This window comes from Gracilinanus agilis, chromosome 1 (assembly GCF_016433145.1).
Source record: "Gracilinanus agilis isolate LMUSP501 chromosome 1, AgileGrace, whole genome shotgun sequence".
NCBI classification, from domain to species: Eukaryota; Metazoa; Chordata; class Mammalia; order Didelphimorphia; family Didelphidae; genus Gracilinanus; species Gracilinanus agilis.
The window spans coordinates 440,802,816-440,822,187 of record NC_058130.1 but is presented as its reverse complement, the minus strand read 5'-3'; the positions used below and the strand labels follow the sequence as shown (position 1 = coordinate 440,822,187).

The window sequence follows — 19,372 nt, the reverse complement described above, 5'->3', positions numbered from 1 at the left end:
TTTTTTAAAACTTAACATACATCCCCCTGAGGAAAATTCTAAATAACACATTTCTCAGCTAAGGATGCATGGCTGAGTCACGGGGTTATATGAAATCAATTGGCAAAAGAAATTTTAAAAATTCAAATTCAAATAAAAGAAGGAAAACTAAACTTATAACAGGCCCTTGAATCAAGGCCCAATTAAAGTGATTTAAGCAGTTTGCAAATACCCATGCAGGGCCAGGACTATAGAAAATTTGCCATTCTCTCTATGTATAAGAGAAATAAGGGGAATGTCTCTCTCTGGTCTGATTTTTCTTCACTTTCTCAGGGAATGAGCCATAAATGATAGCCAATCTTAGGTGCTTCACTAGGAATTTAAGTTAAAGGGGACTCTCATCCTCTAAAATGTTAGAAAAGACTGGGACTCCAAAAACTGAAACCCCAGTTTCAAGCCCTTCAGTATTGGCATAGAACTTCTGTGATCCATGATCTACATGGCCTTTTGCTCCTTGGCAGATTCTCAGTCAGTCTCCATGACCTTGTGGCTCTTTTTAGCACTTCTCCTGGAATCAGACAGAGAGGCATTAAATCACAGTCCCATAATATTTACCAATAATTGGCAGGTTACCATAGTCTCAGGCTTTTCAGGTATGCGTTAATAATATAGCAAATACATATTTGCATTAAGCTTATATCACAGTAAAATTTTAAAAAGAATTAATACAAAATGAGAATAAAGGAAAAATCAATCCCTTTGTGGTTGCCATAAATGTAAGGTTTAAAAATGATAAAGGCTGATATTATGAGGAAAAATAATATTTTAATTAGGCCCATGTTGATAGAATAAGATCAACCATGCACCTGTAAAAAATTCAAATTGTCACCTCAGCCATTTTGTTCCATACCTTCTGTACTTCTCCCCATCCCCTGGGAGAGCCCTCAGGTTGCAAAGAGGAAGTTCAAAGCAACTTCCCAATATTTAAAGCTGGCAGGCTTTACCTTAAAGACGTCATCCCAAACAGGAAACCCATTGGATCATGGAAAATGTAGTTTCAAAATCCCCCACATGTCCACAGGAAGTTTGTCAAATATTTTTAAATGGAACTCCCCCCCCCCCCCTCCGGGTTCCAAATAACACATTAGGTAGATAGGACCATTCAAAGAAAAACTGATTGAAAAGGCAGGAGAAAGGCGAAGGGAAGGGAGGAGGAAACAGTGGATGCTCCCCATGTCTTCCTCCAACCTTCTAAAGCTTCTGGAGAGAAGTGCCCAAAGCATGTCACAATTATTTGTTTCCTTGTGACTGTCTTTACAGTCTCTCAGAATAAACCTGTATGAGAAAGCTGTTCGATATAGAATATACTCATAATTGGTAAGAAAAACATCACCATTTGGTTGTAAATTGAGAGAACACAAACTACTGTTGGTCTTTATTCTCCTTAATTTGAACTTGCTTAATGTCTTGTGATGGATTTTTTTCAGACTTTCTGAGGTTTGGGAAACCACCTTTGTTTTTAGTTCCCTATAATTCCAACCTTCCATGTCCAGTGGGGCACAGAGGGGAGAGAACAACATTACAAAAATTAAACAGATTCACTGACCTACTCTATACATTTTTCAGAGGACTTCTAAATACTTTGTAGGAAACTATTCTCTCGAACACAGTTTGTAAAACATTTGTACTGAAGTATACTGAAGTCCAGCTAAAGTAGTCATAAAACAGAATTTTCTCATGCCACTTTTTCTGAAGTTTCAGTAGGATCACAAGTCTAGGAAACCCATCAATCCATTCTCCTTATTTTACAAGGGAAGCTGAGACCCAGGGAGGTGAGAGGATTTGTCTAAGATCATATTGGCATTGGCAGGCAGGATTTGAACTCATGTCCTGTGACCTCAGAGATGTCATTTTGCCTCCCTGCCCTATTTTATTTTTCATAACCACTTGTTATCCCCTTTGTCCTGGGTGGCGACATGCCACAAAGACATGGTGGCTAAGTATCAAGAATATTAATTTTATTCATTTTTATGATCTTTTCAGCATTCAGGAAGGGGGGGGGAGAAGAACAGGATCATGAAGTTTTCTGAGTTTAATTAAATTTTTAATTCTTAGTTTGGAATGTCTTTTTAAACAACTATGTCCACAGAAAAAAATTTCATCTGTATTCATTTTGAAATTTTATACATAGCTTTTATGTAAACAAATATATTTCCTCCAGAAGTTAGAAATTTCTGAATTCAGTGATTGGACCGGCCACTTATCTCTTAACAGTCACTATTTGGGGGTCTCTATAAATAAATGTTAGGTGAGGCTATTATAACCTATGTTCAAACCCACAGCTAGCTAGGGGGACTACATTGCTGGAGTTCTCTAGGCATATCTTAGCCCTTTCAAATAATAAAATTCCATCTAAATGGAGAGATAATAATCCTTTCATTCTTTAGACTTAATAAAACAACAGATGGTGAGTGAGTGTTCATTTTAAGAGGATCACAGTGCCCTCAAATCAGGAGAGCTGATAACTATACAGAGGAAAAGGGGGCGGTTGTTTGCATGAATCACAGGAAAATAGATGATGGTGATTGAAGCTAGATAATGAAGGCTACATTCCTAGTTTTGTAAGCCCACCAACTAGATCACTGAAAATAAAAAAGGTGACTTCTTTGTAAAATCAAGATTTTTCTTCTGTGGTGATTTTCTTTTTTTTTTTTTAAAGAATTCAATCAACTCTTAAACATGGAAAGAATTGGATACCAGGTAATTTCTTCTGAGGTTTGGAATTTCACTTAAGATTTGAACTGTGGTTTATTAATGCACCTCCAGACAGGCACACTTGACAAGTGTAACTAGAAGTTTGGGTTGTCTTTTTCTTTTCTTTTTTTTTTAAGTTAGTTGCAAATAGCCTTTGCCAAATAATAATCTTCTACTTCTAATTATTCCCTGAAGCTATTGAGCCTTTGTTTGCTTCCCTAAAATGACAGCAAAATTGAAAGATGCAACAGTGCCATCTTGTGGGAAGGCTCCTAGTCTTGGAAGGAGGTTGAATTGGAGAAATCAACAACCTTGATTGTCAGGAACTTTGTAGAATGACACTACAAAGACATGTCTGTGTTCAGTCAAGTGAAATGTTTCCCTCTGGTAGCCAGCCATGCTAATTATAATTATTGTTTTGGTGTCCAGAAAATTAATAACCCAAATAAATTAAAACCAAGCCTGAAAATGTTTCAAGAGCCACAAATTATAAGCAGTGAGCTTGTATTTAGTCTGATTACTGGGAAATGTTTTAAAATCATCTCAGCTGTGCAGTGCTCTTTCCCCCACCAAACACCACCACCCCCCCCACACACACACACATTTCACTACATTCTACTACAATAGGACTCACTCAAAACCATTGCTGGGGTAGAATTTGTTTCTGACTTTCCCTAAGGGATCTCTTTTTTTTCCTGATAATGACAGCTCCCACTGATGGGGTTTTACAACAAGTTTTTCTTATAATGACCCCATGAGGTATAAGAGAGTATACTCCACATTTTACAGATGTGTAAATTAAGGGTCTAGTTGAAATAATTTACTAGTCTAGGGTCAGGGCACATATTTTCTTCTGAGTCTGGTAGGGTTTTTTTTCCCACTTTGCCAGGCCACCTACCTCTATAAAGATAGGCAGGCAGTCATGGTCTAGTCATAATTGGTTATGGTAGCTGATTTGTGGCAGATAAGATTAAACAGCTTTCTTGATTTCAGAAGGAAAAGAGGACTTACCTTTTCCCTCACGCTTACCACTTAGCAAAGGGAAATTAAATTGTGCATACTGTTCTCATGCCAAATCAAATGAAGAGGTATAATAATAATGCTGGCCTCGAGGACCATAAGACGTTCATAAGAAAGAATTTTCCCCTGAGCCTGGAGCAAAGCTGTTGGATTTGGCCTTTCTCTTCCCTCCAAGTACATGAGACTAGTTTTGTGTGGTGGCTGACTAGGTTTAAAGGTCCAGCTTATACTTTGGTTGTGGAAAGCTCTAAGTGTATATTGCAGGTTAAACAGGTGATATTATTATCATTTTGTCCTCCAACACGCTTAATCATCACCTGCTTTAACAAGTAAGAGGATTTTTTTTTTTTGCTCAAAGTGATAACAGGTTTCCCCATACACAAAACAAAAGGCAGCAGTTTTTACCCAAAAGCAGCCCCTGACCAGCCATGCTATCTTCTGGCTTTTTCATAATTACAGTTGCCTTTTTCAGGTAAAAATCTCATTTAGAGAAGAAAAATCACCTCATTTTTCTTTATTTCACCATTTTTCACTATGTTAAAGTGAATGCCTTAATGCCTCCTTTGTCAGTCACTTGTATTTCATCTAAGTGGAACATAAATAAGAAGTATGGCACAGTGGAAAGAGTGCTGGATTTTCAAGTCAGAACGACCTCGTTCTACAACTTGCCACCTGTGGGACCTTAAACAAATGACAACATTTCTTGGCTTCCATTTTCTCATCTGTACAATGAGGACATAGAATAAATATCCTCAAATCCTTCCTAGCTCTGAATCTATAATAAAGTCAGTTTTCTAGATAACTGAAGTTTATCTTTTTTATGTCCCTAAAATCAACATCTTTAACTTTTTGTTGGAAATTTTTCTAAGCTATACTATATATCTTTCCTGCTTTCTGAAACAAAGACTATAAAGCATAATTTAATTTTTTCTTGGTTATTTAAGTCCATAATTATGAACATTTGTTTTAACTATGCTATATTACAGTGGTTTCCACTAAGAGCCTGCCAAAAAGACATTAAAATAGTTTCATTTAATTGTCTTCTTTAGTTCTTTTGTCTGATTTTTATATTACCAGCCACATCAGTTGACTTGCCTCTCTGGGTCACAATTTATATATCTATAAAGGCAGAGGATTATATTAATTGATCTGAGATACTTTATTTTAGGAATCTCGGCTTTTCTGGAGTTGCTTTCATTATTATCAGACCTCCATCTCTTGCTATTTAAGCAGTGTATACAATTTTAGCATAAACAATTTTAATTTGTTGATTCTAATCTGCCATAGTTTGGAAAACTATAACTAGGATTGATGGAAGTACATCTAAAGATACACATCAATTAGGAAATGGCTAAATAAATTGTATTACAAAAATATGATGGAATCATACTTTCTGATTGTGAAGAATTCAGAGAATCATGAGAAGATTTATTTTAAATAATTCAGAGTTAAACAGGCAGAACTAGAAAATAATTTGCACAATGACTACAGCAATATAAATGGGGAAAAAATGAACCTAACACCATGTGATTATAATGACCATGGTTGTCCTCAAATAAAAGATGAGAAAGTGTACCTCTATCTTTTCTTTGCAGAATAATGACTATATATGACCTTAAGTCCTTTTTTGCCTATTCCTCATCTGAAAACTGCCTATTGTATACCTTTTTTGACCTCACATGTTCTGGGACTTGTCTCATTGGCTGTTTTAGGGTGGGAAGTAGATGGTTTCCATAGCTGTGTGGCTCCTAACATGGTTTAGGCAGAATAGGTTCAGAACACCAATCCATCATTCCTGTTTTTAGTTTTATACATGAAAAAGAAAAAATGAGGGTAGAAGATGGCAGAGCAGGCTTTAGGAGAGGGGCCATGAGTCCAAATGAAAATGGATGTCATTCTTTGTTTTGCTTCCTGCCGAACCAGGGTGCCATTTGTTAATGAGGTCTCTCTCATGGTCCCTTCTCCATCCTTCATAGATGGCCAAATTGTAGATAAGACTGTCAGACAGTCTTTATTATGCTCATGTTGGACAACTTTGTCACTTTTGTATCTTGACTATCTGGAACTTCCTTTGGAATGTTCTAAATTTTTAAGATATGTTTAAGCTTTATTCAGAAAGACAATTTGTATAATTCATAATGGACTGCCTTTAAAAAACAATCCAAGGAGGAATGATCTTGGATTTTGAGGTTTAGCAGGTGTCCTTAACAATTTCACACATAAGAACCTTAAGTGCTTTGAATAATTCTCAGCCTAATAGATATGGCTAGTCATTCCCATATGTGATAAAGCGTCAGAGTTTCTGCTGATTTATGGAAAGTGTTACAGGGACTTTAATCCTAGCTAATTCTGCCTTGCATGCATTTCCTTTAAATTTAAATAAGTGAATTCTTTAAAAATGGGAAAGGCCTAAGGATTTAGGGTGTAGGGGAATGGAATTTTTTCACTGTCTGTTTCTTAAGGGAAAGTAATGTTCCATCTTCAAAACAACATCTGTCAGAGTGATTCTCATCAGATTAAATATATCCTCAAAGCAACTGTCATAGTTTACAGAATACTAGGAAAGTAAGTTTTGCTTTGAATGAAACACCAATAGCATTTAAAATACTTGGATACTGGAAATAGTTTTGGGAACTGTTTTGGGGGGGGGTTCTTTTTTTAATTTCTTGTTCTTATATTTATTTTTTGCACCTATGTCTGAAGGAAAAGAAATAGTACAGTGCTGTATAAATGCCATAAATAATCATATACCAATTTGATTTGGTAAATCAAAGTCAGAAATGTATTTGGTTGAGGTGGTAGCCATTCAGCTAGATGTATGAAAACTCATTCTATGTTACCTTTTGGCCAAGCTTGATAAAATTTAAAACGTAATATGAACTTTATCAACATAGAGATTTAAAAAAAAAATAGCTCCTGGATATTATTTAACAAACCACTCTTTTAAGACAGCCTTTTGGGGGCAGCTGGGTAGCTTAGTGGATTGAGAGTCAGGCCTAGAGACGGGAGGTCCTAGGTTCAAATCTGTGTGACCCTGGGCAGGTCACTTGACCCCCATTGCCTACCCTTACCACTCTTCTGCCTTGGAGCCAATACACAGTATTGGCTCCAAGACAGAAGGTAAGGGTTTTAAAAAAAAAAAAAAAGACAGCCTTCAAAATTAGCTGCTCTAGAGAAGATTACGGCCTTTAAAATTTATAGAGAGCATGAAGGGAGACATTCCTTTTGGACTTATTTGGACATAACAAGACTAGGCTAGATTATCAAAGCAACTTTAAGGTTTCCGATCCCCTCTGGAAGGTATGTTTCAAAATTTAAGTGACTAGCTTAAAAATATTCCAAAGAGTAATTTGAAGTCCATTGTAAGATTTTAAGGCACTGAGAGACCTTTCCATGACCCTTATGCAAAGCCCATTTCTTTGGAGAAAAGTTTATGATAAAAATTTTCAGAGATAACTAGTTACCTAAATGACAAGAGTTGCCAATTCCTGACCTTTTCCCCTCTGTAGACTAGATGGAAAATTAAATATTTGCCCATGTAGCATAAAGCTTTAAAAACCTTGGATCTCTAAGGCCTTACTTAGGAAAGCATAATCTTAAGGCCAGGAAAGAGAATGTCAAATGGTCTCTGGGTGCCATTATTTCCCTGCATTTCTTTAAGTACTAGTGCTAAAACATGTAGTGCTGTGTTAGGACTATATGCAGGAATTTAAGAATAATGGCAAGAGAAAATCCACTAAGTCTTCAAATATTTGGTGAAATTTTTGCCTTAAATTAATATTAAAAATATTCTCTATTGTCCTTCTGCACACCATCTCACAAAAAGAATAACCAACCCAGCCAGATTTGCTCTGAGCAGCGTACCACAGGGAAGAAATCATATTTCTGTGATATACAGAAACGGGCAGCCATTTTCTGTAGGTACAAAATAGCAGTTTGCCACTTTAGAACACTCAACCTGGCAAAGCACCCCAGGGCATGTGCCAAGGTGACAGTTAAGGACAGGGTATAAGGGTCTTATACATTTCCTGAGCCCCCCCTACTTTTCATAATACTTCTCACTGTTAGAAATCTTAGAAACAACTTGGTGGAAAGCTTGAATAAGATTGCTCAAACCCTTTCTGGTCCCCAAACCACACTGGCAGAACAAAAAGACCCTCAGATACCTAAAATAAAATTCTTTCAGTAATGGGAAAGGGAGGGAGATGCTGAATAAGTAGGAATGGCTCTGTTCTCTAATTTTAATAAGCTACAAATGAAAAAATACACATTTCTTGTATAAGTTAATTTTTTCCAGCATTCCATTCAATATTACATGTTCCACATTATCTCCCAGGCCACCTGGTGGCCATCCTGGTTAAGGGCTCAAGGTAAAGCCGACTGGAGGTTTGGGACATCTCTCACCTCAACCTTGTTTTGTCCCAATACCTGACAAAGGTTTTTTAATATATGTGATTTGTCTTGTCTTTTATTTTAAGCTCTTAGGATGCCACAGACTTAGCAGTTTTATACAAATGTCATACATTTATCCATAGGTAATAACAGCTAAAAATGTAGAAAGCTACAGTTTTTACCCACTCCTCAGGAATGCAGGAGTTCCTTCTTGATTTTTGAAATTTGATTAAGAGAAGCCAGAGAGGCAGCTGACAGGGCATATTTCCTCTACTTTCCATCACTTGCTCTTTTCCCTTTTAGAAAAGGTCACCAAGTAATTGATCCTCAGGTATTAATTTAGTTGAGGCCCACCACACAAACAGATGCTGCCTCTGATCCAGACTAAGGTTAGAGTCAACCTAATCAGAGGGTCTCAGAACAGTGGTGTCACAAGTAGCATAAAATTGGCCTGGGGAAAGGAAGTAGGAAGGTGGCTAGGAAAGCAGTGGTCTGTAGAGGGCTGGCTGGGGTGGGAGGGAGGTGGCTAGTACAGTGTTATAAATAAAAATTAATCTTGGAAACCTCATAGTAAATTTATAAGTATTAGTAAAGAGAGAAATAAGGTTTCCAGCCTTTCTAACTTAAAGTAGGATCAGGTCCCTGATTCCAACCCAGTAAGGTCCCCTCCACACCACCAGAGACAGCAAGGAAGATGAGAGCTGACTGGAGAGCTCAGAAAAAGAGTGAGGCCAGGAACCCAGAGGCCAGATAGGAGCCCAGAGCCTTCTAGCTTCCATAGGCTGGCTTTTTAAACCTCATCCTTCAGTTGGCTGGCAGGACTTTTCCCAGGTCCTGGTGGCAGCCTAGACTCTGTGATTCCTATGTTGAGTCTTTCCTATATTGGCTTGGGTTGGTGATCCCCTAGACATCTAGTTCACACAACCAGTTTAGCTCTGGCTAGGGGAGCCCCAGTGCACACACACAGGCTGCTGCTTAGGGCTGAACTCCAGGCAAGTCCGAAGTCTGGCTGAGAAGCTTATGCAGCTGGCTTCAGGAGGAGACTTCTGAGGGAAAGAGCCAGCCACAGGTACCTGGTGCCTTTTCTTTCTCTGCCCCAATTTTTATTATTTAATGAAAAACTATAAAATTACAGTCCCCAAAGAATTTTAAATTTAACATCTAGAAGTACTGGTAGTAGTAGCAAATTTCCTCCACTAATGGTAATACTAGTACTATAGTAGTAGTAATAATATTAAATCTGGGGATGCATTCTATTTATGCAGCCTTAAATCACTGGCAATGATCAATAAATACCATTTTTTGAATTGGCAAATTTTTTTTTAAAGCATGACTTCTGGGATGTTCTCCTGGGGAATTAAATCCCTAAGTTATATAGTAACAGCTATATCTGCCTGTAAAGTCACAGAGAAACTCAATTATTCTCCTTCCACCCAACCCAGCTTCCCAAAGGGGGGGGGAACCCTTAATTTTCTAAGCTTGCATTAGGAGTCAGATAGCAAGTCCATACCTTTTGTCCCCCAGTAAATGACACATTCTAACAAATTAAACTTATTTTCATAGTATTGTCATTATTGTTTTTTCTTACTATAATTATTTCTTTGCTTAAGGGAGGGTTCTGTAATTTACACTTGCTTAAGCAATAGCAGCAACTAATTTAAAATACAATAAAGCAGAACTTCCATACCCACTTAAAAACCTTTTTATTATTATTGTGAGTTTTGGAATCTTGGTTCTGCTACTGTCTAGTACTAACCCACATGAGGTTGGACTCACATTTTATATTTTCTGGGCTTCAGTTTCTTCTCTGTAAAATAGATGATATCTACAACCCCTTCCAGCTCTGATCTTATGGTATGCTGTATGATCAAACAGTAGGATCAGAGCCATAGGATAATTTGAAATAAAATCATTGTAGCTAACAGGGTTTGTGGGAGCCATTAGATTTGTTAGAAATGTTGCTGATTTTCAGTGTGTATTGTTTGTTCATAATGTTCAAAACTCATTTTATTGTATAATTTTAATCAGGTCAACAATTGCTTATTAAGCATATGCTTTGTGCTGGGGCATTACTAAGAGTGCTGGGAATACAGGAAGTAAAAACAGTTTCTGCTCTTTCTGCTCTTATAATCTGATTGGGAAGTAGCATGCAAATAACCATGTACAAAAAAGTTACATACAAGATAAACTGGAGGTAATCTCAGTGGAAGGCATATCCTAAATTTTATGTCTACTCCTACTACGGAGTGCTATATTCATGGTAGCTGCTTAATAAATGCTTATTGAATTAAATTATATTTAGAAATCCATTTTCCAAGACATATTTAAACAAAGCTAAAGGAGAATGGATATGGTGACCATCTCTAGGCCAGTGATGGCTAACCTTTTAGAGGGGTGGGTGATATGAAAAACATTCTGAGGTATGTGTGGAGAGGGGGAGGGGAGCAGCCTGACCCCACATACCTGTGCCTTTCTAGTAACGAATTCTGGCAAACTCTGTGCAGGGACGATGCACAGGTGCCCACAGAGAGGGCTCTGAGTGCCCCTTCTGGCACATTTACCATAGGTTCACTACCGCAGCCCTAGGCCAATACTGACTTCAAGAAAAGGAAGTATACTTTTAAACAGTCTTTGCCAAAATATATTTTGTCAGGTCTTGAGACAAGGTTTGGGGTTCAAAAGACATGTTTCTAGTACCCCTAAGACAAAAATGGGCATATGTCTCACTCCAGGAAAATATGATTATGATTTATTAGGTTTCCCTTTTTATTTTTAAAATTGGAACCCCAGTTCTTCTACTTAATATGTGCCAGGTACTACATTGTTATTGTCTAATCATTTAGTTGTGTTGGGGTTTGCGATTTCTTTCTCCAGTGGATTAAGGCAAATGGAGGTTAAATGACTTACCCAGAACAGTGTGGATTGAATTTATTAGCAAAGGGAGCTTGTAGTGCAGAGATTTTGCATACAATATTACCCTAGGCAATTCTGTCAGTTACCCTGAATGGAATCTTGCCGATGGCATGCGCCATGCCAGGGGCCAACTGGCAGTTGGTCTGTGACTATATAAGGCCCTGCAAACTCAACCTTGGGGTTCTTTTTTCCCTTGACCTCACCCAGACAACTTGCTATCCCTGACCCTTTCCCCTTGGGGCCCCTGATTGGGAAGGGTGGAAGAGAGGAAGATCGTGGGCAGGAACTTAGATTAGTGTAGCCTAGTGGTTAGGGCCATCTTTAGAGCAATTCAACAACATCATTGGTCTACCTAGCTGATCAATAACACCAAGCCAGAGTCTAATCATCTTTGGCTGGGGGCTGGTTGCCCTAGCCTGTCAAGACCTTTAGGTCTTTGCCAGCACCTGCCAGTTGCCCCTAGCAACAGCTTAGCAAACCTAAGCCCTCTTACCTTAGTTTTCCCCGTCCAGTTCAAATAAACCCATTAGCCTTAATTTGTGAATTCCTGTGTTTATTATAACACCTTCAAGGCTAAGGAGAATAAGGGGAGGACAGAATTTGAGAAGTAGAGGTTACTGTGGAACTGAAAGCTAAGCCTCCATTGTTGAGAGGAAGTTGGGCCATGGTTTCCTGCTGGGCTCTGCTCTCACCCAATAGGGAGTCAGTTGCCTTAGCAGGGAGGGGCCACCCACCCAGCATCTTAAAGGAGTCATATCCTTTCCCTTCCCTGAACCCCAATTACTTTATTCTTCACAATAAATCCCTGTTCAGCTATATTATGTTACATTGATTAGAGTTTGGAGTAGAAACCTTGAGGGGGGAGGTATTCGTTGGGTGGCTGAAAGGAGGTTTTAGAACATTCGACTCCATCTTGAGGGAAAAATGCTTGGGAAGTGCTTGGGGGAGGTTTGTCAAGATTTTAGTGGCTCTGAACATTAGACAGAAATCATTTAGGATTCAAACTAATCCTTACAACCTTCCTCCATCATCTACTCTACCACCCCTCCAGTTTGGGGAGTCCCCATCTGAATTATACGCTCAAAAGTCTTCCTAGTAGGGAGGGGGAATAAGCAACTTTGGCCCAGGTATTCCAGACAAGTGGGGGTCATTAAGTCATACCCCCACTATCTGATAACCCTACAGCTAGTAACTGTCTGAGGCCAGATTTGAACTCCAGGCTTCCTGACACCAGGCCTAGTGCTTTATCCTCCGAGTTATCTAATCTATCTGCCTCCAGAACACTACATTAGGAGCCTGGAATTTGAAAACAGAAATGAAACTTTCTCTGCCTCAAGGAGATAACATTTTAGTGAGAAATACAGTATATGTACAGCTAAATATAATACAGAGTATAGATATCCCTTCTACATCATGGGGTTTAGGGGTATAACACCCCCACGATCTGGAAAATCCGTGTAAAATTTTTTGGCTTTCATGTTGTTTTGGCAAATTTTTTTCTTTTTACTTATTTTAACTTTAAAAAAGAAAGTGTATTTATTATGTTAAAAGATAAAATATATTGATAAACATTATTGTACATATATTTTATGCATTTCTGAGTTTCTAAACTTTTTTATGTCATTGGCTGGCCTTTGTGTGTTGTCTGAGACTTCCACAAAACTCCCATTTAATTTCTTATGCCAACTTGCAATCTATCAAAACCAAAATAAGGAAAGTCATGATATGGAAGAGATGCCTATAATCATCTTCTCCCACCCACCCTGCCCCCCTTATAAGAAGACAGTTGGACAAAATCCACCCAGAATATTTAAGGAGGAAAGGAGTACAAACAACTAGGGAAGTTTGGGGAAAGTTTCTATAGAAGCTGGAGCCCAAGCTAAGCCTTGACAGATTTATAAACTAGAAAGGGAGATTTATTTCAAGAATGGGAAAGGAATGGATGATTTAAGTACCCATTCATCCCTCCTCCAGTCTAATAATGAATTGTTTTAAAGTAAAAGAATACTGAGAATTTTTTAAAGCCTCACAAGTTACGATATTCTTGCTCCTTCAAAAATAATTTATATAGTTAAATGATTCAGGTTTCAGTGCTTAAGTTTTGATCCAAAAATATTTAGCCATGAGTTAACTATATTGGTAGGCTATGAATTCACTACTAAACTTGCTGACAGCTTATATAACTTAATCATATCATGTTTGTGCTTTATATAAAGATGAAAGAAGACCAGATGGGGCTACTGAAACAAATTGAATTTACACTTCTTTTGCTAGCTATTAATCCAGCAGCTAAATTGTTTGTACCAAAAAGAAGAAAAAAGAAAATAGCAATCCAGTTAACACAAAAAAGAAGCCAACAAAAACCACTGAAGCCTATCTTAACTAAATAATTAAGGAGGCTTTTTTTGTTTTGATACTTTTTCAGATTTCAGTTTCTAATCTCATTGTGGTACAGAAATGAATTGGAAATATTTTTGCATTTTTGCTAAACTCTTTTTAAGTTGTAAACAATTGGCATGGGTTTTTTTGAACACTAGGACAATTACCATGAACAAAAGGAAGCCACAATATTGCTTTGAGATAAACCTTTATTTTTTTTTTCCTAAAAAGGGCCAAATGCAAGTAAATCTATGGAACACTTTGTCTGGAGCTTCTTATTATTGCTTATAGGGGGCAGCTGGGTAGCTCAGTGGAGTGAGAGTCAGGCCTAGAGACAGGAGGTCCTAGGTTCAAACCCGGCCTCCAGCCACTTCCCAGCTGTGTGTCCCTGGGCAAGTCACTTGACCCCCATTGCCCACCCTTACCAATCTTCCACCTATGAGACAATACACCGAAGTACAAGGGTTTAAAAATATATATATATTATTGCTTATACCAAACTTATTTGTCTATAATCAGGGCATTGGAGTAAACCCTGGGTTTGGAGATATTGGATTTCTCTACTACTAAAATGATAGTAATTGTAATAATTTAATAATTTTTAAAGCCTTTTGTTTCTCACCATTTATGTATTTGTTTGTAATTTGTGGAAAAAAATTTAAACCTTATCATCTGTATTTAGTATCAGTTCTAAGTCAGAAGACTTGCAAGGAGTAGGCATTTGGGGTTAAGTATCTTGTCCCCAGTGTCACACAGCTAGGAAATGTCTGAGGCCAAATTTGAACCCAGGACCTTTTGACTCCAGGTCTGACTCTCTGTCTTCCTAATCAGTCCTGATGTAGGAAGGGCATATGGTTAAAAGGCAGAGATGCTGAGTGATTTGCTTACTTGCAGCCCTTCAGAGCCAGACTGACCATCTTGGGCCTTAAGTATTGAGCTGAACAAAGTGTTCAGTGCACCTTCACTCCTCTTTTTGTCCTACCTCCCTTGATGTCACTGACAACAGCAACTTCCTCTCACTCCCTTAACTATCCACTGGACCAGGACCTACCTGACAGGGGAAACCATTCATAGCAGCACTGATTTAGAGCTAGAAGGGACCTTTTGGGGTCTTCTTGCCCAGCTCCTTCATTTAACAGGACTCCTAAAGGTAGAAAGGGAGCTTGCCAAAGATATTTAGGGCCTTTGAAAGTTTAGCTCAGGTATTGTCTCTTTCCTGAAACCTTCCCCCATTCTTTCCAGCTAAAGGTATTCCTTCTCTTTTCAAGTTCCCCTAAACACTCTGTTTGACTGCCTACCTGGTATTATATTTATGTGTTTTTGTATAGTCTTGGAGATTGTAAGTTCCTTGAGGGCAGATTGTATGTCATTTTTAAAAATGCTTTTATCCCCAAGGAGATTTTTGTACTTGTCCATTGTTTATTGTGTTCGCTTAAGACTAGCCTCTTCTGTATTTGGATCACATGTTGCTTTGTTGATTCAAGCCATAATGTTAAATTATTTTTCCTTTTTCTTTTTCTAGCCCACCTAAACCAACTGTGTACATCTCTGGTGTTATTGCAAGGGTAAGAGCTTTTTATATCTCTTTTATAATCATTCCAAAGAGACTAAAGGTCTTTTCACTTGATTTCATTATTTACTTTACCAGTTTGTATTTTCCGTATTATTTATATTTTTCACAAACTTTTTCAAGAAGAATTGACCAGCAAGACTAATGGAGTCCAGGGCTTGGCGGAATTCTTAAGTTTATCACACCCAAATGATACATTTTCAAGGGAGATGATGAGAGAATAGATAAAGGTTGAGTACAGTTTGTTCTTAGGTATGTCAGCTATATTTGATGCAGCTTGTCTTTAATTCCCATCATTCCCTTACATTTCTCTACAGACAGATATGATACGTTCCAACTACCTTTAGGTTTCAGGAAAGAGACAACACCTGAGCTAAACTTTCAAAGAAGAAAACACAGAATCTGAAGTAGATTCAGAAGCCATAGATGAGGATAAGAGCACGTACCAGGACCAGGGAAGGTAGGAGAGTACAGGAAAGGATCAGGGAATAATTGTGTCATTATACTGAAAGAGAAGCAATGTGGGGGGAAATAAGATGGAGAGGAAGGGAATAAAGGCTAGAGATGCTGCTTGTGAGAATCACACTGATGTAGCGTCTAATGAGAAGTGGAAGGCACTGGCAAAGGTGGCTTGCTGTGGTGTCATGGTTAGCAAAAGGGCCAGTAAAAGGAGGGGCAGGCCTAGCAGCAAAGCCAAGTCAAGTGTAGAGGGTGTTGTCTGAGCGGCCAGGGAACACCAACAGAAAGGAGGCGAGTGTGCTTTTGGAGACAGAAGGTAGGTGGAATTTTAGCTATGGAAGTCATCTCTCTGGAGGGGATTGTTGAAACCCTAGGTGAACAAGAAAAGAAGAGGGCGTTGGAGGGGTCTTTTTAGACATGGCATCCACAAGTAGGAAAGCAATTTTTCTAGTCCTTTTACTTTCTCCTGCAGCACCGAGACCCCCGCCTGAATTCCGTCTTGCGATTTGCAAAAATGCAAACAGCCTGGCTTCTGCAGTTCCTGGAACATGTGCCCTGCCCTTTGTATTTGCTGGCACACAAGATCTTCCATTCTCCATGTCTTTTGTTTCTCACTACCGATGAGTTATCAGGATCAGTGAACAGGGCAGTGCCCCTCTCTCGAGGCTTTCTTCAGTATTGAGTAGTCTGAAGATTCCTGAGCACAATTGTTTCCTTTTCCAAGTCTCAGATTTAAACATCATCTTATACCAGCTTGCTAATGGTATGCCTTTGTGTTTGCACACAGGGTGACAAAGACTTCCCTCCTGCAGCTGCTCAAGTGGCCCACCAGAAACCTCATCCCTCCATGGAAAAGCACCCTCCCAGGACAACGCAACACATCCAGCAGCCCCGCAAGTGAAGGCCTGTCCCCGTCCTGCCAGACCAGCCCTCCCAGAACTACAGGATTTCTCTTAGATTTGACATTTATAAAGCAACAAGAAACGGTTCAATTTTTTTCCTATCTATCTCTGTAGAGAAATTTAAGACAAAGCAAATCAGTAGCTTTCTTTGCCTTATGTTTCTTTGTTTACTGTCTAAAAATAGATTAGATAACCTTGTATCTTGTTTACTTAAATACAAACAACACTTGAATCTCATTCCCCCCCCCCCAATTTAGAATCCTTACTCTGTTTAGCTTTATTTGCAGTGATGTTCTTAAAAGCTAGTTTTAGTAGTACTGAAAAAGTTGCCTTTGATTTGTACCACAAAGTGAAGTGTGATATTTAAAAACAGTTGTGAACACATTTTGGTAAAGGTTAGGAAAAAATGGGTCATTTTATAATCTTATTTTTACTGGACACTAGGGTCATACCGTGAAGTCCAGAGCAAAATAGGGAAGTCAATTAAAATTTTATGCTGTCTGGGGACAGCTGGGTGGCTCGGTGCATTGAAAACCAGGCCTCAAGATGGGAGATCCTAGGTTCAAATCTGGCCTCAGATACTTCCTAGCTGTGTGACCCTGGGTAAGTCACTTAACCTCCAATGCCTAGCCCTTACCACTCTTATGCCTAGGAACCAATATATAGATTTAATTCTAAGACAGAAGGTAAGGGTTTAAAAAAATTCATACTGTTCTTTCAATGAATAACCAAAACAGTTATTTCCCTTAAGAGCCTTGTATCTAGAACATGATAAACCAAGAAGGCTTGTTTTCTCAGACATCTTGCTTGGAGTCCCAGGGCTCTCTGTAGTTGTCTTACTGGCTTAGGATTTGGGGTGGGGGGAACCTCTTAGGACCAACATCCATGTCGTGGCAGGGAGAGACATATGGAGAGCAGTTTAATAAGAGAATTTAAAGAAGGGGGAATAATGAGTAAAACTGACCAAGTTCCCAAAGAGATCCAGTTTTCCTCCAAAGGGAGATGAATCCCACTGTCAAGGAAAGAAACACATTCTACTTTAGTTGGAGCAATCTGTTTACAGACCTCACAACTGGTCAGACTCCCCTTTGCCCCAATGACATAATCACTTTTCTGAATGTTTAAGTATTTTATGTCCCTCAGAGTTCTGTTGTGTGTGTGCTTCTTGCCAGTTGATATTTGTAAGACTGCTTTTCTGGAACAATTACTATACTATTTCCCTACTGGAAAATAAACTTCTGTTCATTTGCATATGGAACAAAGTCTCTCAAACAGACCAGTTTCACAGAGAATGCCTTTCCTTGTTAGCTAGGACACTGGCCGCCTCCTTTAAAGCTGTATCTTGCTGCAGGATAGCAATGGCACTCTGAATGGCTGCCCGCCTCCTGCACTAGCCACCCTTAGATAAAACGAGGAAGTCCACATCTTATCAATTGGAAGAAATACTCTCAGCCCTCCCTGGAGCGATGTCTCCTCCACAAAGAATGCTCACAGTTCACTTGATTTTGTGTTTTCTAGAAAACTCTGGCCTTCCTTAGCTCCCGATCCCCAGCAGGCCAGTTTCCTATGGCAGTGACACTGTCTGTATCATCTCTGTTGTTTCCTAATGGCAGGAGTATTCACAGGAACATTTTCTGCCTCCAAAAGACTGTCGATATTGTTATTACTTCACAGTCAGAACTCATACCCAGAGGCTTGCAGGTTGATATTCCTTTGGAACAAGGACTTGGCATCTCCTCAGAGCTCTGTTTGGAAATAAGCATTTCATATAGGAAGGAGAGAGCATTAGGACACTTGGGAAAACAATTGGTGGTAGATTAGGTCTCACGCAATCTATATATCACATCCTCTGCCATCAGAATAGTTTAGGAAGCTTCTCCCACCCACCACCTCCTTCCAACCTCCACTTACAGATAGCTGGAAGTGATAATAACTTTTTCTGTTTCCAAAAATTTCATTTTACATATATCTTTGATGTAGTGTAGATCCACATTTTCCAAATCACTGAAAAGAAACAATTCTGTCAAGTGTTTCCTTTTATAGTTAATCATTTATGTTTTTCAATAATAAAAATTATGCTTCCCCTTCTCTCAGTACTGTTTTTCCTTCTATTGCAGAGATTTCTGTTTTAAATTTGCTTCCATTCATTGTCTGCTTTAAATCATGGTACCATAAAATGGAAAAACATAACGTACTTGATTAAAACTGGTAACTTGTGACCATTAGCTGGCACTTTCATTAAGGTAAATGGGACCTTTTAAGACAGATTTAATACAGTATAATAAAAAATGTTATGATGGTTACTAGCAGCTTTGCATCAGAGAGGTAGTAGGTGCATTTACCCTTCTATCTAAAGGTACCCTTTAACTGTAAATTCCATTCAGTCAATCGGCAAACATTTATTGAGCATGGCAGAGGGTGCAGAATTAGGGGAGACACAATCTGTGGTCTCCAGGAACTTAGAAGTTAGTTGGGTAGATGACATGTACACTATTTTAATACAAAATGATATAATAAGGAGCATTCCACCTTATCAATGTTTTTGCAATAACATGGGGTCTGGAGCTAAACTCAATACAGCTAAGTACTGATTATACAAATACTGAGTCCTGTTAAGTGGTCACATTATTTTAATTCTCAGTATTGACACTTATGATTATATGTGAATAGGGAAATCACTTCTAGCTCCATGGGAATATACAATGGAAAAATTAAACTTTTTTTTATCTGTTTACTAAGTTAATGTAACAACAGAAGATAAAACTATTTCAAATTTAAGCTTATTACAAAGTAATAGAATACTTCTGGGACGCAAAATTTTTAAGTTACTGAATATTGTACCTAAAGATAAACCTATACTGCCGATACAACAAAAATGCCATTATTATGATTTAAAATATTTTAGCCACATAGCCTGAACTGGCTTTCTTTAATCTTCAACCGTAAACTGCTACATGCAGGGAGCTTTATTTACATTTTGGCAAATTTGCCTGCTCACATTCTC

The 19,372-nt window shown here is 38.4% G+C and overlaps 1 protein-coding gene across 1 annotated transcript in view; it reads left to right on the top strand.

Moving 5' to 3' along the window:
• LOC123238125 (death associated protein) overlaps positions 1 to 16,929 on the top strand; it is a 73,390-nt gene extending 56,461 nt beyond the window's left edge. The window contains exons 3-4 of the mRNA XM_044665496.1: positions 14,960 to 15,002; positions 16,254 to 16,929. Of these exons, the coding sequence (XP_044521431.1) occupies positions 14,960 to 15,002; positions 16,254 to 16,367 (157 nt within the window). The 3' untranslated portion in view covers positions 16,368 to 16,929. The remainder of the gene's footprint in view (positions 1 to 14,959; positions 15,003 to 16,253) is intronic.
• Positions 16,930 to 19,372: the final 2,443 nt, after the last annotated feature.